At 40.3% G+C, this 24,423-nt stretch overlaps 1 protein-coding gene across 1 annotated transcript in view; it reads left to right on the forward strand.

Annotated features, from left to right (window-relative positions):
• Positions 1-23,941, forward strand: part of LOC148847930 (phospholipase D gamma 1-like) — a 51,394-nt gene extending 27,453 nt beyond the window's left edge. Inside the window, exons 7-10 of the mRNA XM_088951696.1 lie at positions 5,035-5,183; positions 22,426-22,602; positions 22,917-23,114; positions 23,293-23,941. Of these exons, the coding sequence (XP_088807822.1) occupies positions 5,035-5,183; positions 22,426-22,602; positions 22,917-23,114; positions 23,293-23,586 (818 nt within the window). The 3' untranslated portion in view covers positions 23,587-23,941. The remainder of the gene's footprint in view (positions 1-5,034; positions 5,184-22,425; positions 22,603-22,916; positions 23,115-23,292) is intronic.
• The last annotated feature ends 482 nt before the right edge of the window (positions 23,942-24,423 follow it).

The following is a 24,423-nucleotide window of genomic DNA, read 5'->3' on the forward strand; positions in this document are numbered from 1 at the left end:
CCCATGAACCTCTCCCTTTTCCTAGTTGATGCCTGGTCCAGTTCTTTGAACATTGGTTTTTAATTCAAAATGAGTTGAGTGAAGTCATTGATTTCTATTATGGATTAAATAAATTTGAAGACTATAGTTAAAGTGATTTTATTGAGTTTACTTGAAAGAAGAAGAAGAAGAACTGTTTACTGTATTAGAGGAGTAATAGAGGTTCGAAGAGAAGAAAAAGAGAGAGTGAGAGAGAGAGTAGAAGAGTGAAGAGAGGAGAAAAGAAAGAAGGGGTTCGGTGGTTAATGATCTGCCGCCCCATACACTTCTTTATTTATAGCTTTAGGTTCCTTACAAGAATTGTAAATAAACAAAAATTAGAAACAATAAGGCCAGTCGACCCAACTTAAAAGAAATTAGAAACTTCTAATAAAAGAAATTAGAAACTTCTAATAAAAGAAATTAGAAACTACTAATAAAAGAAATTAGAAACAACTAGGTGTGGGTATGAAACCACACACACTAGAGCTTGAGTGTGGGTATGGAACCCCACACTCGTGGCTAACCAACTATTTCTTCACTCCCCCTCAAGTTGGGAGTAGATATTTGTCATGCCCAACTTACGTAAATCTGTCTTAAATTTTCTTTTTGTGACTACTTTGGTGAAGAGATCAGCTAATTGCATGTCTGAGGCAATGTAAGGAAGGCATACTTCTTCAGACACGACTAGCTCTCGGATAAAATGTCTGTCAACCTCGATATGCTTAGTCCTGTCATGCTATATTGGGTTGTGGGCAATATTAATTGCAACTTGATTATCACAATACCTCGATATGCTTAGTCCTGTCTGCAACACCATTGGCCATGGATCTATATTCTGCTTCTGCACTGGAGCGAGCAACAACATTTTTTTTCTTGCTTCTCCAGGAAACAAGATTTCCCTCCACAAATGCATAATATCCAGAGGTGGACCTCCTATCATCAACATATCCAGCCCATTCTGCATCTGTATACACTTCTATTTTCATATGTCCATTATTCTTGAAGAATATACCTCTCCCTGGACATCTCCTTAAATAGGCAAGGATCCTTTCTACTGCAAGGAGATGGGTGGTCCTAGGAGAATGCATGTATTGACTGACAACACTGATGGCATAAGAAATATTTGATCGGGTTGGACAGAGATAAAGAAGTTTCCCAACCAGCCTTTGGTACATAGCCCTGTCCTCAAGGAGTTCTCCACTTTCTGCACTTATTTTATGGTTAGGCTCAATGGGAATATCAGCAGGTTTCACTCCTAACTTTCCAGTTTCTTCCAATAAGTCCAGAACATACTTCATTTGGGAGATGAAAATGCCATGCTTAGATCGAGCTACCTCAATTCCTAGGAAATAGTGTAACTTTCCTAGGTCTTTCACTTCAAATTCCTTGTGAAGGTGTTGTTTAAGGGTTTTAATTTCACTAGTGTCACTTCTTGTTATCACAATGTCATCTACATAGACTGCAAGTAGAGTCAGGGAATGACCTGTCTTCTTAAAGAAGAGAGTGTGACCTAACTGAGCCTGTATGCATCCGAATTTGTCCAAAGCCAGTCTAAACCTATCAAACCGAGCTCTTAGGGATTGTTTCAGCCCGTACAAGGCCTTCTTCAAAAGGCAAACTTTCTTTCCTACTTCTGTACTATAAAAACCAGGGGGTAACTCCATGTATACTTCCTCTTGCAAGTCTCCGTTGAGGAAGGCATTCTTAACATCCAGCTAGTGGCCATGAGAAGTTTGTAGCAATGGATAGAAGAACTCTGATAGTGTTCATTTTTGCAACAGGTGCAAAGGTTTCTATATAGTCTATGCCATTAGTTTGTGTGAATCACTTTACAACCAATTTGGCCTTTTACCTCTCTATAGTACCATCAACATTATATTTCACAGTAAATACCCATCTGCATCCAACAGATTTTTTCACTTCAGGCTGGTTAACTAGTTCCCATGTGTTGTTCTTGACAAGAGCATCCATCTCTACTTGCATTGCTTCCTTTTGTTCAGGTATCAAAGAGCTTCTTTCACTTTTATGGGTATAATAATAGCAGAAATAGATGCCAAGTAAGATCTGTAGGATTCTGAGAGACAATTATGGGAAAGGAACTTGGAGATACAATGGGTAGTGGATGAGGTGCAACGACACTTCCCTTTACGAATAGAAATTGGAAGATCAAGGTCATCTGTTGGTGAAGGCTGAACATCTGTAACAGTGGGATCAACAGTGGGAGCAGTAGTAGTGTCTGGATCTAGAGCTGTAGAAGATGTTGGAACTGGCCTGGATTGCTGTTGAGTATGAGAATCAACATGCCTCCACCACTTTCTGTGATACACTCTCAACTCCCTGCATTTTTGACAACCTTCTTCACAATTCCCCCCCCCCCTCAGTAACCGGGATAGGTAAAGGAACTCTTGGAGCTGAAACTAAAATCCCTTCCTCACTATTCTCCCCCTGAGGAGAAGCCTTGTGATAGTAGGGCATATCCTCAAAGAAGGTGGCATCCATGGACAAAGCGCTTCCCTAAAACTGCATCATAACAGCAATACCCCTTTTGATTTTGTGCATACCCAAGGAAAATACACTTAGTGGCTTTGGGATCAAACTTGGAGCGATGAGGTCCAAGGATTTGAACAAAACAAGTACACCCAAAAGTTTTGAGGGGAATAGTGAATAGGTCCTTATCTGGATATAGAAGACTGAATGGGGTTTGCATGTTTAGGACCCGTGAAGGAACCCTATTAATGAGGTATATGGCTGTACGGATTGCATCTCCCTAGAAGCGTATGGGAACATTGGAGTTAAGCATGATGCTTCTGCCTACCTCTAAAATATGCCTGTTTTTTCTCTCAACATCCTTGTTTTGCTGAGGTGTGTGAGGACAGGTACTCTGATGAATGATCCCATGATCAAGGAAATAGGATGCCAAGGGTTTTGCAAAGCATTCCTTGGCATTATCAGATCTAAGAATCTTGATCTTGGTTTCAAATTGAGTTAGGATCATCTGATGGAAAGCTTGGGTCAGAGAGGGGACCTCATCTCAAGAGTGCATAAGATAGACCCATGAAAAACGGGTATAGTCATCAACAAATAATAAGAAATATATGTATCCCCCCATGGTGGGAGTATGGTAGGGCCCCCAAACATCGCTATGCACAATCTCAAAAGGAAGGTTGCTTCTTTTATTACTTAAAGGATAAGATGATCTACTATGTTTGGCAAGTTCACAACTTTCACATTTTAACCCAGACACTTCTACTGACTCAAACAAGTTTGGAAAAAGACTCTTTAAAGACCCAAAAGATAAATGTCATATTCAGAATTCAGACCAGCTAAGAACTCAAAAACTCTGTTAGTTTCAACCTGCTTTGTATATGTTTATGCATCTTTCTAACTCTCCCACTCAATTGTTTCAAGATGGCCAATTTCATGCCACAGGGATTTTAAGGTTGAAAAGTAAACAGAGACCTACTTCTCTCCTTGCCTTAGATTTTTAACCTAAAATTTTAGCTCATAAGCCTTAGCAACATTAAGGGGTTGAGAATATGTTTCTTTCATAACATCCCATATTTCTTTAGCTATTTTGGCCCACAAGTAGTTTCGGCTGATGTATGGCTGTGCACAGCCATGTCATCACCAAAAAATTCTCTTGGATCCACCTAGCATAAGTAGGGTCCTCCTTGGAGGGTTCCTTCACATCCCCTAGCAAGAAGTTTAATTTTCCTCTACCCCCAATAGCCATCATGGCTGATTGGGCCCATTCCAAGTAGTTTGATCCATCAAACTTAACAGTTGTAATCTGAAAGGTGTTTTCAGTCATGTTACCTGAACCACCAGTCCCAAAAGCACCTTCCCCTTAGTTCTTGTACTACATTCTAAGTTAAGAAGAGGCTTTAAACTACTGTGACAAGAAAAACTGTATTTCTAGGCTGATAACAGCTGACCTAGGACAATGATTTTGCAGTTAGATAATAGTCAACTACCTTCATGGGATTGATATCAGTCCTGAGATTTTCTATCCATACCTCTCTGAATGAATAACGAAGTCCTTTTGAGTATCAATCTCAAGAAAAGGTACTGACTTTATGAAGAAAAATGCCCGGAAAACTGATTGCTACCTTCAGTCTTCAAACTTGATCAATCGATTATTGTCAGCACCTTGAATCTTGATCAAAGAACCAAGAAAAAGCTGATCGGCACCTCCAATCTTGATCAAGAATCGATCTTGATCACTCAATTCCTGCCTGATTCTTCCTGATTACAAGATGCTCTCTCCAATCTTAGGACAGCTGCTAAAGCCTTCTTGCAACCTCCAAGAATCAGCCGAAGTAAGGATCTTTCTGAACTTTCAGCCCTAAACAATTCTCATGTGGTCGGCTGAATTAAATCCACATGAGAAACCCTAGATCGAAGGCTCTGATACCAACTTGAAAGAAGAAGAACTGTTTACTGTATTAGAGAAGTAATACAAGTTCGCAGAGAAGAAAAAGAGAGAGAGAGAGAAGAGTGAAGAGAGGAGAAAAGAAAGAAGGGGTTCGGTGGTTAATGATCTGCCGCCCCATACACTTCTTTATTTATAGCTTTAGGTTCCTTACAAGAATAGGAAATAAACAAAAATTAGAAACAATAAGGCCAGCCGGCCCAACTTAAAAGAAATTAGAAACTTCTAATAAAAGAAATTAGAAACTACTAATAAAAGAAATTAGAAACAACTAGATGTGGGTATGGAACCCCACACCCGTGGCTAACCAACTATTTCTTCAAGTTTAAGCTTCAGTTTGATAGCAATCATGATTTGCTAGGGCAGAAACTTGTGTTACTAACTTACTAGTTAAATTTATTATAAATTGATTTGAATACTTTTATATTTCTTTTTGTTGTTTTTTTCATGTGTTTAAATTGCATAAGATGTAAGTCGGTCTCTTTCTCTATTTTCTTCTTGAATATCACTTTAGGTGGTGGTGATTGTCAATACCATTATCGAGTTCTCTTTGCTGAACATATATTTATACTTACATGCAGGTGCAAACAATTTAATACCAATGGAAATTGCTCTAAAAATTGCTAGCAAAATCAGAGCAAATGAGAGATTTTCTGCCTATATAGTTATCCCAATGTGGCCAGAGGGTGTTCCAACTGGTGCTGCTACTCAAAGGATTCTCTTTTGGCAGGCAGGCTCCAACAACTAGCTTGAATTACTTCTTGAGCCAATAATATAGTATTTCTTTTGAATGGTTTTTTATCATTGCAGTTTTTTTGGTCAATCTAATTAGATTTATTTGAACTGTAAGGAAGATAATATTTCTTTGAACTGCATGGTACTTACAATTCCTTTTAGCTACAATAGTTTTAGTTATATTGTTAGATTCATATTGGATTTCTTATAATTGCACCAGTCCTTAGCTTTGTCTTCAACTGCTTCTTGTGTTATGCTGGCAACCGGCATAAGACCTTTGCCAACCCTTGTGAACATGAATTCTGATTTGTTGCTTGAAGTTGATAGTCTCAATCTGAAATGGATAAAACAGATTGAATAACCAGCACAAAACCTTTGTCCAATAGTACTTGAGTATTTAGATGGCTGGTGCTGTTCACAGTCGATCAGTATTCTGATGTGGTTTCAGCAAGAAAACCAAAAAAGAAAAAAGAAATAAGAGAAAAACATAAGAAAGAAGAGAGAAAGAGACATAGTTGTCAAGGCGACGCCTAGGCGACAAGGCGCCCTTTGAGGCTCGCCTCGCCTAATCGCCTAACAATTTTCTACTTCCTACTATAAAATACTTTTTTATTCATTCTTTTTTGAGATCATAATTATAAAATAGACATTATTAAACTAAAACAATCATTTTGTGTGTTTATATACTAATTTTTTTTATTATTTTCTTATTTATTAGGGTTTAGTCAACACAAACATTGCTAAACGCTGTGTTGAACCCTCAAAGACTTAAAAACCTGAACCAACAAGTAAGGAAGAACTAAAAATTTTATCTAATCAGCACATTTTCCTCTTCCATATATTCTTCATCTACTACTTCTTCTTCTTCTTCTTCTTCTTCTTCTTCTTCTTCTACCACTACTACTACTACCAATACTTTTTATTTTCTTCTTTTCCTACAACAAAAATAAGGGTTCAACCCCTATATTTTTTGAATTTTATTTTTCTTCTTCCTTTTCTTCTCATGAATATGTTGATTTTCTATACTTTAGTATGAAATTTATACTTTTCTTATGAAAATCATGAATAATTATTAAAGAAATATGGTTATGGTACCTAGGGAACTACCCTAGGATCTATGTTTTTAACATAAAAAATCCATCGCCTAGGCGCCCAATCGCCTAGCCTCGCCTTGGTGCCTCAAAAACTATGGGAAGAGAATAGAAGAGTGAGAAGAGAAAGGGAGCAGATCTTAATCAGTTTCTGCCACCCTGATTTGGTATTTATATGTTTCTATCATAACAAGGTCTACAATGACATCTATGCCCCTGCCTCCCAACACACTCCTTAATAAACAATAACAGTAATAGTGACAACAACTATAGTAGGCATAGTAAGTCCCAGAAAGACTAATACAACAAGGCCCAAAATACTAATAAAATGTAAATAAAAAAGACAACTAGTATGGCAGGGACTTCACTAAATTACTAGTCTGTTTCTCCACACCCCCCTCAAGTTGGGAATAGATATTAGTCATTCCCAACTTGCATTAAATCTGTCTCTAACTTGACCCTTGTAACTGTTTTGGTGAAGAGATTGGCAAGCTGCATATCAGAGGCAACATAAGGAAGGCACACTTCTTTAGAGGCAACTCTTTCTTTGATAAAGTGTCATTCCACCTCAATATGTTTGGTTCTATCATGTTGTATTGGATTATGATCAATATTAATAGCAGCCTGATTATCACAATACAACATTAGGGGCTTTTCATATTCAACCTCCAACTCTTCAAGTAGTGATTTTAACCATAACACTTCAGCCACCCCATTAGCCATAGATCTGTATTCTGCTTCAGCAATGGAGCGGGCAACAACAGTTTGTTTCTTACTCCTCCAAGAGACAAGGTTTCCCCCAACAAGGGAACAGTACCCTAAGGTAGATCTCCTATCATCCACACATTCAACCCAGTTTGCATCAGTGTAGTAGAAGTTCAGGACTGTTATCAATCTTGAACCCTAATGGATTTCAGGATCGAAGATAAGAAGAAAGGTAAGAGGAAAGAAGAGGAAGAGGGAGGAGAAGCAGTAGAACACAAGGGTTGAAAGGAGGAGCAGAAGCTTAATGTTCTACCGCCGCCACTTTAATTAATATTTATAGGTTATGCTCATTACATGGAAAGGACAGATCTGCCCTTAGTCTTTACATAACAAATAGAGCAAAAAATAAGACTGAAATAAATAACAACTGAAACAACTAAATGACCAGTAGCTAACCCTAGGCAGACTAGAAATCTTCTACCCTACGAACACAGTGGGACCGTAGCTGTGGGGCCCATATTAGTGTTCTCTACACTCCCCCTCAAGTTGGGAATAAATGTTTATCATTCCCAACTTGGATAGATCTGCCTCTAGCTTCTTCCGTGGTACAGCTTTGGTGAGGATATATGCTAGCTGCATATTGGAGGTGATGTATAGGAGACACACTTCTTGTGATGCGACCCTCTCTCGTACAAAGTGTCGATCAACTTCAATATGTTTAGTCTTGTCATGCTGCACTGGGTTGTGTGCTATATTAATAGTCGCTTGATTATCACAATACAACATCAGGGGCTTCTCATACTCAATAGCCAACTCCTCAAGTAGTGATCTCAGCCAAAGGATTTCAGCCACTCCATTAGCCATTGACCTGTACTCAGCTTCAACACTGGATCGGGAGACAACACTCTGTTTCTTACTCCTCCAAGAAACCAGGTTACCTCCCACAAGAGCATAATATCCAGAGGTAGACCTTCTGTCATCAACACTCCCAACCCAATCGGCATCCGTATAGACTTCCACCTTCATGTGATCATTGTTCTTGAACAGTATACCTCTACCCGGGCATCTCTTCAAGTATGCTAGTATTCTTTCTGCTGTTAGAAGGTGTGTGGTTCTAGGAGAATGCATGTACTGACTGACAACACTAACGCCATAACTGATATCTGGCCGGGTGAGGCATAAATATAGGAGCTTTCCTACTAACCGCTGGAACATAACTTTGTCTTCAAGCAGCTCCCCACTCTCTGCACTAATCCTATGGTTCTGTTTAATGGGTGTATCTGCAGGTTTGACACCCAACTTTCCAATTTCAGCAAAGAGATCTAAAACATATTTCCTCTGAGAGACAAAGATCCCCTGTTTAGATCTAGCAACCTCAATACCCAAAAAATACCGTAGTGTACCCAGATCTTTCACCTCAAACTCTTGATGAAGGAGCTGTTTGAGGGACTCAATCTCATGGTTGTCATTTCCTGTCACCACAATATCATCAACATATACTGCAAGTAGTGTCAGTGACGACTCCACCCTCTTGATGAACAGTGCATAAACTAACTGGGCCTGTACATAACCGAACTTCCCAAGGGCTAGTCTGAATCTGTCAAACCAAGCTCTAGGTGACTGCTTCAAACCATACAATGCCGCCGGTAGACCTTCTTACCTGCCTCTGTATCATAGAATCCAGGAGGCAACTACATGTAAACCTCTTCCTGCAAGTCCCCATTCAGGAAGGCATTCTTAACATCCATTTGGTACAAAGGCCAAGTGTAGCTTGCTGCAAGAGATAATAGAACCTGAATGGTGGTCATCTTGGCTACCGGGGCAAATGTCTCCAAGTAATCTATACCATAAGTCTGAGTGAACCCTTTTGCAACTAGCCGAGCTTTGTACCTCTCCACTTTGGGACTGATAGGGATTCTTGCACTATTCTCCGAATAGGGACATCAGCAACGGAGGTGAGATAGGACCTGTAGGAGGGAGATAGGCGATCATAGGACAAAAACTGGGAGATGTAGTGGGCTGTAGATGTGGTGCAATGCCGTTTTCCTTTACGAAGGGCAATGGGAAGGTCAAGGTCATCTGCAGAGGGTGAGGTAGCAACAATGGGAGGAGTCTCTGTGGACCCTAGGACTGTAATATCTGGACTTGGAGCCGCAGTTGGCCGGGACTACTGATGACCGGGATCAACCTGCTTGCATCGCCTGTGATAGACTCTCAACTCCCGATCCCTCTGACCACCCTCGCTACTGCAACCCTCATCACCAACTGGAATAGGTAAGGGAACAGCCCCAAAAGTATTAACCCTGTCCTCACTGCACTCCCCTTGAAGAAAAGGACCCAAATCTCCACGCTCACTACTCTCCCCCTGAGGAGAGACCCGAGAATAGTAGGGTGTCTCCGCAAAGAAAGTGACATCCATGGATACAAACTTCTTCCCTAAGACAAGATCATAACAATAATAACCCTTTTGAGTTTTTGCATAACCAAGAAATATGCATTTGGAGGCCTTGGGTTCAAACTTGGAGTGATGGGAACCGAGAAGCTGAACAAAACAAGTACAAGCAAATGTCTTGAGGGGAATAGTGAACAACTCCTCATTGGGGTATAGAAGGGAAAAAGGAGGTTTCATATCAAGAACCCGAGAAGGAATCCGATTAATAAGATATACCGCCGTAAGGATAGCATCACCCCAGAAGCGAATAGGGACATTGGAGGTAAACATAATACTTCTAGCTACCTCCAAGATGTGCCTATTCTTCCTCTCTGCAACCCCATTCTGCTGAGGTGTATGAGGGCAAGTGCTCTGGTGGATAACCCCATGATTAAGGAGGTACGATGCCAATGGCTTAGCAAAGTATTCCTTTGATTATCAGATCTAAGCACTTTGATCCTGGCATCAAACTGGGTTAGGATCATTTGGTGGAAGTTTTGGGTCAGGGCAGGCACCTCATCTCATGATCGCATAAGATAAACCCAAGAAAACCGGGTGTGGTCATCAACAAATAACAAAAAATACCTATACCCACCCATAGAAGGAATGTGATATGGCCCCCAAACATCAATATGCACAATATCAAAAGAACTATTACTCCTTTTATTACTCAATGAATAAGAGTTTCTACAATGTTTAGCAAACTCACAACTTTCACACTTCAACTGAGATGACTCAACAAACTCAAACAAAGTAGGAAACATACTCTTCAAGGATCGAAAAGATAAATGACCCAATCGGTTATGCCAAAGCATAACCGGACTCACAACCTGAGAAACAAGTAACTTCTTATCCACTGACTCTTCTCGACGAGAACTCTCCCCGAGCAGATAGATCCCATTCGTCTCACAGCTAGTCCCAATCACCTTCTTCGTCTCCATGTCCTGAAAAACACATCGATCAGGAAAGAAAGTTACTGAGCAGTTCAAATGTTTGGTAATGCTACTGACGGAAAGGCGGTTAGTATCCAATTTAGGAACATGCAAGACAGAGGACAAGGATATAGTATCCGACAGTTTGATGTCACCCTTGCCAGAAATAGGGACAAGAGAAGCATCAACTATAGATACTTTATCCCTGCCAGAAGATAAGTAATAAGTAGTAAACAAAGAGGGCAAGTTAGTCATATGGTTGGATGCACCTGAATCTATTACCCAACACGGTTCAGTAGTACCTGGAGCGGAGGCATGGTAGGCTGAGGCTCGAGTACTTGAGTGTGCAAAGGCCGATGTGGCTGGAGCTGACGATGACTGCGGTAACTGAGCTGAACTGCCAACTTCCTTCTCCAGTTGTATTAGAGCAGCCCGAACTGCAGCTAGGGTCTCTAATGGTGTGCCTCTCGTGCCAGATGAGAATGCTGAATCAGTAGTCATAGCCACATGAGCATTACCCTTTTTATTTCTCAACTTTGCCGGGACCAAATGTGGATGCAGCTTCCAACATGTTTCTTTTGTGTGTTTAGGTTTCTTGCAATGCTCACACACCACATCCCTTTTATCTTCCTTCTTTCTGTCCCTCTCTGAATCACCCTCTGTTTAGGGTTTGACAGCTACCAAGGCAGGTGTAAGCGGCTGAGGTTGCATCATGACTTTCCTCCTAGTCTCTTCACTATGCACTAAGGAGTATGCCTGAGAGAGGGTCACACTATCTCTGGTCAAAATCTGTTGCCTCACAATATCATATTCTGAATTCAGTCCTGCCAGGAACTCAAACACTCTGTTTGTCTCGATGTGCTTTCTATGTATCTGAGCATCTTTGGGACTCTCCCACTCAAGAGTCTCTAAGTGATCAATCTCATGTCACAGGGACTTCAAGGTAGAGAAGTAGACCGACACTGGTTTCTCTCCTTGTTTAAGGGAATTCACCTCACATTTCAACTCATATGCTCTAGCAACATTAAGGGGTTGGGAGTAAGTCTCTTTCATCACATTCCATATCTCCTTGGTTGTCTTTGCCCATAAGTAATTTCGGCTGATATGGGGCTGCATAGAATTACAGAGCCATGTCATAACCAAGTAGTTTTCTTGGACCCACTTGGTATACATAGGGTCTCCCTTGGAAGGTTTTGCCACATCTCCCAAGAGATACCCTACTTTGCCCCTTCCCCCAATAGCCATCATGGCTGATTGGGCCTATTCCAAATAGTTTGATCCATCAAACTTTATGGTTATAATTTGAAAACCTGTCTCAGAACCACCACCATAACTACTGTTCCCAAAACTGCCTTCTGCCTGATTCTTAAACTCCGTTTCGGTCAAGAACCAGAAGTCTCAAAATTAGGGTTACTACAGTTAAAACCAGCACTAGGACTACCAACCACAATCACAAAATCAGTATAGAACCAATCTGTACTCACAGTAGATGTGCATGAAACATGTATAAAACTGATCTGGAATCAACAACCACACACAACAGCAACAGTCCGAACTGTTTTCACCCCTTTAGAAGTGTTCGAAACCCCAAAAGAAATCAGTCCTAAAAGCCGTACACTCCAGACAGTACCGTACGGATAAGGTTTGTATTAGGGTTAATATGAAACCTTAAAACTGATCAATCTGATATGCTGAAACCCTAAAACTGAACTATTAGGATTTGCCGCAGGGATAAGATCACAAGGTTCAGTCCAATACTAGGGTTTGCCGCAGGGATAAGACAAAACCCTAGAGAATTGAGAGATAAAACCCTAGAGTGGTTAGGCCACCCTTGCTGGATAGGTCCAACCTATCTTCTCTGATGTTACTTCTCTCAGAAAATAAAAGACTTACAATAGGATGCAGTTCGCTGCCTACCAAGGTTACCCGAACCCTAGCCTTCTCTGATTCTTCCTGATCACCAACTCGCTGCAACTGTGGCACTTCTTCAAATAGCTGCTAATCCTCTGGAGATCTCCAAGAACCAGTCAACGATCTCTGCTTTCTCAGCTTCCAGCCTTAGATGGTTCTCATGTGGTCGGCTGGACTAGACTCACATGAGAAACCCTAGCTCTAATACCAAGTAGAAGTTCAGGACTGTTATCAGTCTTGAACCCTAATGGATTTCAGGATCGAAGATAAGAAGAAAGGTAAGAGGAAAGAAGAGGAAGAGGGAGGAGAAGCAGTAGAACACAAGGGTTGAAAGGAGGAGCAAAAGCTTAATGTTCTGCCGCCGCCACTTTAATTAATATTTATAGGTTATGCTCATTACATGGAAAGGACAGATCTACCCTTAGTCTTTACATAACAAATAGAGCAAAAAATAAGACCGAAATAAATAACAACTGAAACAACTAAATGACCAATAGCTAACCCTAGGCAGACTAGAACATCTTCTACCCTACGAACACAGTGGGACCGTAGTTGTGGGGCCCACATCAGTGTTCTCTACAAGTGTACACTTCTATCTTCATATGACCATTATTCTTGAAGAGTATACCTCTACCTGGACACCTTTTTAAGTAGACAAGTATCCTCTCAACTGCAAGAAGATGGGATGTTTTGGGAAACTATATATACTGACTGACAACACTAACAACATAAGAAATATTTGGGCGTGTTAGACAGAGGTAGAGAAGCTTTCCAACCAGCCGTTGATACATGGCTTTATCTTCAAGTAGTTCACCCCCTTCTGCATTTATCTTGTGGTTTGGCTCAATTGGTGTGTCTGTTGGCTTAATTCCCAATTTTCCAGTTTCTTCTAAGAGATCAAGGGCATATTTCCTTTGGGATATGAAGATACCATGCTTGGACCTAACCACTTCAATTCCCAGAAAATATCTCAAATCCCCTAGATCCTTTACCTCAAACTCCTTATTAAGTAGCTTCTTGAGAGAACTAATCTCATTACTATCATTGCCTGTCACCACAATATCATCAACATATACAGCCAGGAGAGTTAAAGTTGAATCTGCTTTCTTGAAAAAGAGAGTGTGATCAGGTTGAGCCTGTGCATAGCCAAAATTTTCCAAGGCATGTCTAAACCTGTAGTTGAAAAACAGTCCTAGAAGTAGGGACTGTGTTTGAAACAAAGAAAACTAGCAAGAGAGGATTAGAGAAGAAGAGAGAGTTGCGGCAAGAAAGGTTAGAGGATGAGGAGTTCGAACTTAACCTCCCTCTAACTCTCTAATACACTTTTATTAAGTTAATCTTTTAGTAATTACAAGAGAGGTCATTAGTTGGACAAGAAATTACAAAAGATGAACATAAAAGAGTATGGGCCCAGAATAAGGCCCATTACAGAGAAGATGCCTTTGGTGAGAAAGTCTGCCAATTGTCCTTCAGAGGTAACGAATGGAAGGCACACTTCTCCGGAGGAGACTCTTTCTTGAATAAAATGTCTATCAACTTCAATATGTTTGGTTCGATCATGTTGTACCAGGTTGTGAGCAATGTTGATGGCAGCCTGATTATCACAGTACAACATCATGGATCTATCATGATCAATCCCAAGTTCTTCCATTAAGGACCTTAGCCACAACAATTCCGAGACCCCATGTGCCATGGCCCTATACTCTGCTTCTGCAAAAGATCTGGCCACAACAGATTGTTTCTTACTCCTCCAAGAGACAACATTACCAGCCACCAGACTGTAATATCCTGAAGTAGATCTTCTGTCATCCATATTTCTAGCCCAATCAGCATCAGTATAGGCTTCAAGTTTCAAGTGGTCATGCTTGGTAAATAGGATTCCTTTCCCTGGAGAGCCTTTCAGATAGCACAAAATCCATTTTGCTACTGCCATATGAGTATCTCTAGGAGCATGCATGAATTGGCTAATGCAACTGACAGCATACGCAATATCTGGTCTAGTCATGCACAGGTACAGAAGCTTCCCAAGAAGTCTCTGAAAAACCCCTTTGTCTTCCAACAGAGTTCCATCTGTAGCTGAAAGTTTGTGACTCATATCAATGGGAGTTGCAGCTGGTCTTGCACCCAGTTTTCCAGTTTCAGACAATAAATCAAGAATATATTTCCTTTGGGAAATAAGGATCCCATCCTTGGATTTCGCAACTTCTATGCCAAGGAAGTATCTCAACTCCCCCACAATGAGATACACTGCCAAAGATCTACTTTTCTTCACAAACAGAGTATGATCCGATGTGTCTAAACATAGCTGAATTTAACAAGTGCAGCTCTAAATCTCTCAAACCAGGCTCTAGGAGATTGTTTAAGACCATAAAGAGATTTCTTCAATCTGCATACCTTTCCTTGAATATCTTTCCCATATTTGCAAAATGATCATTAATACCAACTCCTTGAACCTGCACTTGCCTTCTACTTTCTTCACTACTGACCAGAGTATATGCTTGTGACAATGAAACATCTTCCTTGGACAAGATGTTTTGCTTTGTAATATCATATTCAGAATTCAGCCCTGTCAAGAACTCAAACACCCTATTCCGTTCAACCAATTTCCTGTATGTTTTAGCATCCTTAGGGGTATCCCAAGTCACAGCCTCTATCAAATCAATCTCTTGCCATACAGATTTTAAGATTGAGAAGTATGCTGCAAGTGACTTCTCCCCCTGTCTTAGATTCTTCACATCACTTCTCAGTTTGTAAGCTCTAGCAACATTCAACTTCGGGGAATAAGTATATTATCTTTATGTTCTTCTCTTGTCCAACTAAGGACCTCTCTTGTAATTACTAAAAGATTAACTTAATAAAAGTGTATTAGAGAGTTAGAGGGAGGTTAAGTTCGAACTCCTCATCCTCTAACCTTTCTTGCTGCAGCTCTCTCTTCTTCTCTAATCCTCTCTTGCTAGTTTTCTTTGTTTCAAACACAGTCCCTACTTCTAGGACTGTTTTTCAACTTGGTATCAGAGCAGGCCACTGCTTGGCGTGTCCCTCATGTGGTTCTAGTTCAGCCAACTACATGAGGAGGTTCTAGGGCTGAGAGTTTATAGTCATCCGCCTGATTCTTGGAGGTCATTGGAGGGTTCCCAAGCTTCTACACACTTGGAGAAGGGTTCGGTGACCAGGAAGAATCAGAGAACAATTTGCTTTGCCTGATTTAAAATTAGAGAAAAGGGTTTTCGAAGTCATCCTAGAGGACAAGTGTTCGGCCTGGTTTATTGTTCAAACCAGAGACTCTCTTGCTGTAAGTCTTTGCTAAGTTGTTTCTGGGTTAATTTTTCACTGTTCTGGACTGTTAAAAGGTCCGAAGTTTCCTTGGAAACAGTACAACTATTTGACTATCCTCTAGTCTGATTTAATCCAGAGATTTCTGGGTTGTTTTTTATTTCTTTTCTGGACTGTCAAGTAGCCGAAATACCTTTGGAATCACTACTGCTGAGACTACTTCATTCGGCCCATCTTCTCTACACCTGTCAAACCATGCCCTTGGAGACTGTTTCAAGTCATACAAGGCCTTCTTCAGTCGGCAAACTTTTCCACTGTCTTCATTATAGAAGCCTGGGGCAACTCCATATACACTTCTTCCTGTAGATCATCATTTAGGAAAGCATTTTTAACATTCATCTAGAACAACGACCACGAGAAGTTTGTAGCAAGAGACAACAACACTCTAATTGTGTTCATTTTGGCAACTGGTGCAAAGGTTTTTACATAATTAATACCATAAGTCTGTGTGTATCCCTTAGCAACCAGTCGAGCTTTATATCTTTCAATTGACCCATCTGCATTGTACTTCACTGTAAATATCCACCTACACCCAACCGGTTTCTTCCCCCTTGGTTTGACTAGCTCCCAAGTATCACTTTTTATAAGTGCATCCATCTCAACCTTCATTGCTTCCTTCAACTCAGGTACTACCAAGGCATCCTACATAGTTTTGGGGATAGGTACAGAAGCAATGACCACCAAAAGGGACTTATATGATGGTGAAAGATGGTCATAAGAAGGAAACCGAGAGATGCAATGGGCAGTAGATAAGGTGCAGCGACGCTTTCCTTTGTGTATTGCAATAGGAAGGTCAAGATCATCTGCGAGAGGTTGAGGTTCAATGGTGGTAGTAGGCATATCATCTATGTTAGAGTTAGCCGAATAAGGGTAGATTAGTCATCTCACCTTGGTTAAGCTATGAGTTTATGTGGCAGTCTTATTAGAGGTTCTCTGTCCCATACATAAGTAGGGGCAGTTTAGTCCTTGTACATTTAATTAGAAGCCTAATCACTATTAAGAGGTCGACTGATAGGGTTTATCTATCAAGTTCGACAGTTCTTTCATCTTCTTCTTCTCTTCTCTTTCTTCTTCTCCTTACTGGTTCGGACTACTGTAGCTACAGTAAAGACATGGTACCAGAGCGTGACAACTTCAGTTCGTGACCTGTTTCAGTTCGTGACAACTTCAGTTCGTGCTTCAGTCCTCTCCTTTTCTTCTCTGGGCTGTCAATGGAGAAAAGTGATTCATCCCAGGCCTGAAACATCACAGCTCTTTTTTTTTCTGGTGCACAGAACCTTCTTTCCTAAGAAAACAACTTCAGTAGTGAATGGTTGACTGAAGCTCTCAAACGAAGGTTGGTTATCTCTCTTCTATGTGCTGTTGGTATTTTTGGGTTGAAAATCTTCAAGAACTTGAGAGGACTGATCAGAACCTAGAGAACTAAGTTGGTTGTTGCCCTGGTTCTTGGAAAAATTCCAAGAACAGGCTGTGTTTACAGTGACCAAATGGTGTAAGGGCTGCTACTGTAGGTGGCCGAATGGTGCAAGGTGTAATGCAATGGTACTAGTTGAGTTTTTTTTGGTCTTGTGGTGCCCTCTTAAAAGTGTTAAAGCAGGTCTGTATTGTGTGTGACAGCTATGGCTGTGTGATGGTGCTTGTAATGCACAAACTCTTGACAACAGTAGTGGTGTGACAGCTAGTTGAGTTTTTGTTGAGTAGTTGTAAATGAGCTTGCATGTGGTTAGTAAGTGCTGAGTTAATGTCGGTGTAGTCTGTGTTTTTTTTGTGAAATCAGTAGTGGTGTGGATAAGAACAAAGGTGTGTGTATCTATCATTGTGTTTAGGGACTGCTGTAGGTTCTGGAACATCAAACTCTTGACAGCAGCACTTAGTTGGTGATTGGGAATTCAGATTAGAGGCAGCATTGAAAGAGTATCATGGCAGCAATGGGAGATGGCTGTAGTGATCAGAAACCTAGTGTGGTGGTTTCCTCTAACTATCTAGGTGTACAGATGACCTCAATTAAACTGAATGGTGAGAACTATGTTCCATGGGCCAAGTCGGTGGAAGTTTTTCTCAAGGCAAAGAGAAAAGTGAAGCATGTGAAAGAAGATAAACCACCGGCTGACTCTCCAGGGTTTGATGATTGGGAACAGGAGGATGCTCAAATCATGACATGGCTATGGAACAATATGGAACCCAAAATAAGTGCCAACTTCATGTTCTTAGATATAGCTAAGGACATATGGGAACATGCCAAGAAGTTGTATTCTGGGCAAGATAATACTACATGGGTATATCAGCTCTATCAGGAGTACTTTGGTCTGCAACAAGGAAATAAAACCCTAGAAGAGTACTATGCCAGTATGAAGAACCTCATAAATGAACTCAATGTCTATCATCCTCTCACTCCAGATGTTAAGGTTCAGCAACAACAGAGGGAACAACTAGATGTCACAAGGTTCTTAGTGGGGTTGAAATCAGAGTATCAACCAGTTAGAGCCCAAATATTGGGGGGCTCTACCCTTCCTACACTTGAGGAAGTGTTTGCTCGGCTCCGCAGGATTTCTTTGAGACAGATAGAGAATCCCACACAGTCTAATAGATCAGCTTTTGTAACAGCCAGAGGAGGTGGACGTGGTACGAAAGGGGGAGGACATGCCTCCCGAGGAGGTCGTGGTGGTTCCATATTTGGCCGTGGTGGTGGTCGTGACTCAGGGGGAGGCCGTGGCAGGGAAGGACATTCCGTAAATTTCTGTTATGATCTTCATGGCCACCCTCCCTCTAAATGGGCCAATCATGCTATTGTTGGTGGGGTTGATGTCAGTGATAATCAACAGGCAGACCTAACTCCTTCCACATCTACATCTGTTTCCGGAAGGGAGATGGTGAGTGTACCGCATGATGAGTATGAGCGGTTCCTTCAGTCCACTTCACATTCAAACTTTAGTCCCACCAAAAATCTAGTCACATCAAGTTGCTCTCTTTGTTGTTGCTGAATCTTGACATCAGAAGTGAGAGGATGATAGACATTCAACTCATTACGTATGTTTCTCATGTTGGTATAGTACTCCTCAAGACTCTGATTGCCCTATTGCAGGTTAAAGTACTCTTGATAAAGCTGATAAACTCTGGTTGTATTGTCCTGCCCCGAATACAATTTCCTCGCATGGTCCCACACATCTTTGGCAGTATCAAGAAACATGAAGTTCACACTAATCCTAGGTTCCATACTGTTCCACTACCATGTGATGATCTGAGCATCCTCTTTTTCCCAGTCTTCATACTCGTGAAAGTCAAAGGAGGGTTTCTCCTCTCTGATGTGTTTTACCTTCTTCTTTGCCTTCAGAAAGACTTCAACGGATTTAGCCCAAGGCACATAATTCTCTCCATTTAATTTAATGGAGGTCATCTGAACATTCAGGTAGTCTGTAGGCACTATCACGCTAGGTTTATAATCATTATTATCTCCCATTATGTTATCACCGATTCTGCACACTTGCTGAATTCTATTATCACTGAGATCTGCACACTACACACCACTAGGTCACACCTGTCACACTGATTGCAGCACTTATTGTTGCTGGAATGTGTGCTCTTTACACCACAAACCCTAGATCACACCTGTCACACTGATTTCAGCACTTGTTGTTGCTGAAAAGTGTGCTCACACCACAAATCCTACTCCTACAACTACCTGAAATCTCACCACTATATGATCATATCTCCTCCTTCAAAATGCACAAAGAAACCAGCATAAACCCTAGCACATTACTGTCCAAAACCCTAGCATATGGTCTGAAACACACTTCCTACTTAATCCATAACAGATATCATGCACTGAAATCTCTTACCTTATCACTGAAGTAACACCCATGCGAGCAGGAAATCAGTCCACACACGACAGCCACTGCACACATAGTTCGGCCCTCTATTCTTCCTCTACTAGGAGAGGGCGATCTCAGAAATCACAGCAACCAACCACATACAACCTGACTGGAGGCATAGAAACCTCCAAGGGAAGAGGGCGATCACTCCTTTTCAGCCCTTCCCTTATCTCCAACCGAACATAGAAAAAAAAAAAAAAAAAAGAAAAACCCTAGATAGGGTGCGCAGAGAATAGAAACCTAGGCAAGCAGAAATCTAGGCAGATTCAAGTTGCTCTGATACCATGTTAGAATTCAGGTCTGCCTTAGAGTTCTACCTGTATGAGATCAGTTATGTAGAAGAAGAAAGGTGAAAGAGAGAGAGAGAGAGAGAGAGAGAGAGAGAGAGAAGAGAGAATTCTGGTTTGAACTGAAGGAGTCAACTTGACTTCTCCCAGTCGGCCAGGAAGTATTTATATTATTATTAAAACATAACTGAAAAGACCTATGTGCCCTTAAGTTAAGAGCACTTGTTCCAACACAACATTACAGATCAGCAACATTAATCTAGGTTAAAGACAGAAATACCCCTATGCTAACAATAGCATTGTTGTCATAGGCAGTGATCTAGAGGAGATATATGTGCACTCAATAAATCATTGTAGCATTGTAGCAGGAGTTTGAAATCAAGGACTTGGGGGAAGTGAGATACTTGGGAATAGAAGTTGCAAGGTTCAGACATGGTATTTTTATCTCACAACGGAAGTATATTCTAGGTCTATTGTAGGACAGGGAAGTTTGGGGTGAAACCTACTGTACACCCATTGATCAAAATCACAGAAGTAGTGCATTAGATGGTGAATTGGTTAGGGATGTAGGGAGGTATCAGAGATTGTTAGGCCGATTGTTACATCTATGTATGACATGCCCATATATCTCCTCTGAAGTGTGTGGTAAGTCAATAAGTGCATGCTCCATGGACTACTCATTAGGAAGCTATTGATAAGATCCTTGCTCACTTAAAGAAACATCTTGGTAGAGGTGTATTATTCTCTACTCATGAACATGTGAAACTAGAAGCATATACAATGCAGGTTGGGCAGGATGCTTAGAGGATAGGAGATCTACACTAGGCTTCTTTACATTTGTTGGTGGGAATTTGGTTTCATGGAAAAGTAAGAAGTAGAATGTGGTGGCCAAATCTAGTGCAGAAGCAAAGTATAGGCCCATGGCTCATGGTGTTTTTTGACAAAAAGGAAATATTATTAATTCGTAAGTTTAAACTGATACAAGCATCCCTTGGAGAGTCGATCTGCATCCTCTCCAAACAAAGTACAAAGTAAACAAATATCAAATTACATCTGAGCCTAAAAAACTTTTCCCTATTTGCCCCTTGCTTGGCCAGACAATCAGCCAATGCATTTGCTGGTCTCCCCACTCGTTGTATTCTTACAAACATATTACGTGTTAACCACTTAAGTTTCTTGACTTCATTATTGTAGGACCATACAACAGTCTTTGGGTTCTTCAACCAGTGCACTACCACCTTGGAATCCCCTTTAATCAAGAGCTCCTCCACACCTAGTTAATTTGGCCATGGCTCATTGTGTTTCAGAACTCCTTTAGCTTAGGTCTTTATTAAGTGAGATTGGGACCGATGCAAAGCAACCCATGATATTGTATTGTGGCATTCATGCTGTTGTTACCATTGCACACAACCCAGTTCGACATGATAGAACCAAGCACATCAAGGTTGACTGACACTTTATTAGGGAGAGGGTGTCCTTAGGAGAGGTGTGTTTACCGTATGTCACATCAGAGTTGTAGTTGGCAGATATCTTCACTAAAGGGGTAGCAAAGAACAAGATAGAACATGATTTAAGCAAGTTGGGAATGATTGTCATCTTTTCCCAACTTGAGGGGGAGTGTTGACAGTTCAGCTAATGGGTCGAGACCTTTATGGGCCCAGTTTTTTCTTTTGTTTATTATTAGTTATGTTCCACTTTAATTATTGTGCCTAAGCCCACTAATTGTTCTTTTATTTCTTTTAAGTTGTGGGCCCTTTAGTTATAGCCACCCTATTAAGGGCTTATTAGTCATTGTACACTTTCAGTTAAGTATAAATACAAAGAGAGGAGGTGGCCAGACAACTTTTTGCCTCTCCTCATTTTTCTCTCACTTCTTTTTTGACTTCTCCAGCAATTTACTTGGTTTCTTGATTTTCTATTCTCTAATAATGGAGATATTAAAAGCTTATTAACATCTAGGAAATTTAGTTCTAATGTTAATTTGAAGCTAGAGGAGCATCAGAGAACTATAATTCTTTTATTTGTAAAAGGGAGAGACATCATATCAGCTATTCAGCTTTCTACGTTCAACCAAAATCCCTTGATTTGACATGGATCCTTGTGGACAGAGCTGACACTTGAATTGAATACGAAGTTTTAATCTTTTATTTGAAAGCAAGGTGCAACAAACTGCAATTGTTAATATTATTAAATTCCAAGGACCTCTATTGACACAGAGCTTGTACTTCAGTTGAATTAAAAAAAAAATCCATATTCTAGTAAGACAATGTCCAATCTTGAGGATCTTATTTCATTGACCTTATATCATTTTTTAGTATAAGGTATGCTGTGAAAGAAATGACTTTTTTACTTCAAATAACATTGAAATATGAAACTCTCAACAGTTTATAGATGACAAATTGACAATTGAAGCTTATTTGGCTCAAACATATCATGTTGTGCAGGCACCTCTACCAAAGTCTCGTTGCTTTTTTTTTTTTTTTATCTTTATATGATTCTGGTGGAGTCCTCTAAAATGTTTGAGTACTGAAGCGGTTTCCATACATTGTTATATCAGTGCCACATTGTTCCTGTCAAATCCTTTCTCTAAGTCTTTAATGTAATGCAGTTGCCTCTTTTTACAATAAGGCATCATGACAGGAATATTATATTTTGTTTAACTGAAGTTATTGTGACAGAACAAAACAATGCAAATGATGTACGAGACTATTTATAAAGCTTTGGAAGAGGTTGGGCTGGAAAAGACATATGTTCCACAGGATTATTTGAATTTCTTCTGCCTTGGAAATCGTGAGGAAGTAGATGGAAATGAGGCTTCCTGTGTGGGAGTTCCTAATGCTTCAAATACTCCCCAAGTAATTCTTTTCTGTCCCTCTACCATTAAGGCTTTTATTTTTCCTTATCGAAATGCGTTTCTCCATTTTTCATTTGTTTTTTCTTGTTTAAACTAGTTCCAAATGGACAAAATTATTTTCCATTTCAATAAGGGGATGAACTTATTCATTACTACATATTCATAACAAAAAATCCATATCCAATTTTCTGATAATTGTGTTGAATGTATCGTTTGGTGTCTCTTTTGAGTGTGAACTTTGTTTATCTTTTTAGTTTCTAGTCAGAACTTATATATTTATTTGTGATTTTCATGCCCTGTATATCTTCCCACCAGGCATTTAGTCGGAAAAAACGACGTTTCATGATATATGTTCATTCAAAAGGAATGATAGTGGATGATGAGTATGTAATATTAGGATCTGCAAACATCAACCAGCGCTCCATGGAGGGCACTAGAGATACCGAGATTGCAATGGGTGCATACCAACCTTCACATACATGGGCAAGAAAGTTGTGTTCTCCACGTGGGCAGGTAAACATTTGATCAGAATAAATAACCTTTTCTATTATCAGATATTAACCTGCTTGTCTAACTTTCTTCTAGACTTAGTGATGTGTCAGAATTTGAAATTTTGACTATTATATTTAATCTAGATCTATGTTCTTGACAGAAAATTTTTCTGACTTTCAAGTGGGTATTTGTTTGTTAGATATATGGGTATAGGATGTCACTGTGGGCAGAGCACTTGGGAGCTGCTGAGGAATGCTTTACACAACCAGAGAGTCTGGAATGCCTTAGGAGGGTCAGATCACTGGGGGAGCAGAATTGGAGACAATTTGTAGCGGAAGACATAAGCGAGATGAAGGGCCACCTCCTAAAATACCCAGTTGAAGTTGATCCAAAGGGCAAGGTGAAGCCTCTTCCTGGGTGTGAAACTTTTCCTGATGTGGGAGGGAGTATAGTTGGAACATTTCTTGCCATCCAGGAAAATCTCACCATCTGATCCATTTCAGTCCCCTGCCTCCTGGAGGTCACACTTGACCGTCCCCAGCTGTTATTCAGGGATTCAGATTAAACACAGGTTGCACAGTTACAGAAGAGAGCAATCAAGACAAGCTTCAGTGGCATCTACAGAGACATAATTAGCGATTGTAATATTAGATGACATTGTTCTTATACATCCTTGGAAACTAGCCTCTCTTGTGCAGGGTTAAGGCTGCATATATCTGCCCCTCCTCAGATCCCAAATTGGCAGGAGCCTCGGGCACTGGGCTGCCCTTTTATTGTTCTTGTAAATCCATTATCGTGTACAGGGTTGTCTACAATAAAATGATTTGGGTAGTAGCACAATTTGTAAATTCTTGAAAAGGATTCAAATTTTGCAATAACGAGAAGCAACAAAAATTGGAAAATTTTCTACCAAGTACCAACAAAGTACTCAACCAATGTTATATGATCTGTGTCTATAAGCATCGTCCCAACAACCTTTCACAAAGTCTTGGGACCCCACCAAGAACTTGGTCACGTATTTCAACCTTCACATAAGACTTTTCCTTTCTGGATGAATCCACTTCATATACTTTCCTGGACATACTTGTTCCCTTACTTCCTATGGGATTTCTGAATTAGCTTCTCTCAATGCTACTTGCCAGAGAAGGCCGTGTTTGGGAGTACTTTTCGGCCTAATTGGGCTTCTAAAATGTCAATTTTTGAATTAGGCTTTTTGAAAAAAAAAATTGTTTTATTATTTGCTACTCAAACATCTTTTTGTTCAAAGTAATTTCTTGCCAATATGAAAAATTAAATAGAGCTTATTTTCACATTTTGAAACGGGTTTATT

This window comes from Nelumbo lutea, chromosome 6, assembly GCF_056320005.1.
Source record: "Nelumbo lutea isolate HS-2025 chromosome 6, American lotus-T2T, whole genome shotgun sequence".
Classification (NCBI taxonomy): domain Eukaryota; kingdom Viridiplantae; phylum Streptophyta; class Magnoliopsida; order Proteales; family Nelumbonaceae; genus Nelumbo; species Nelumbo lutea.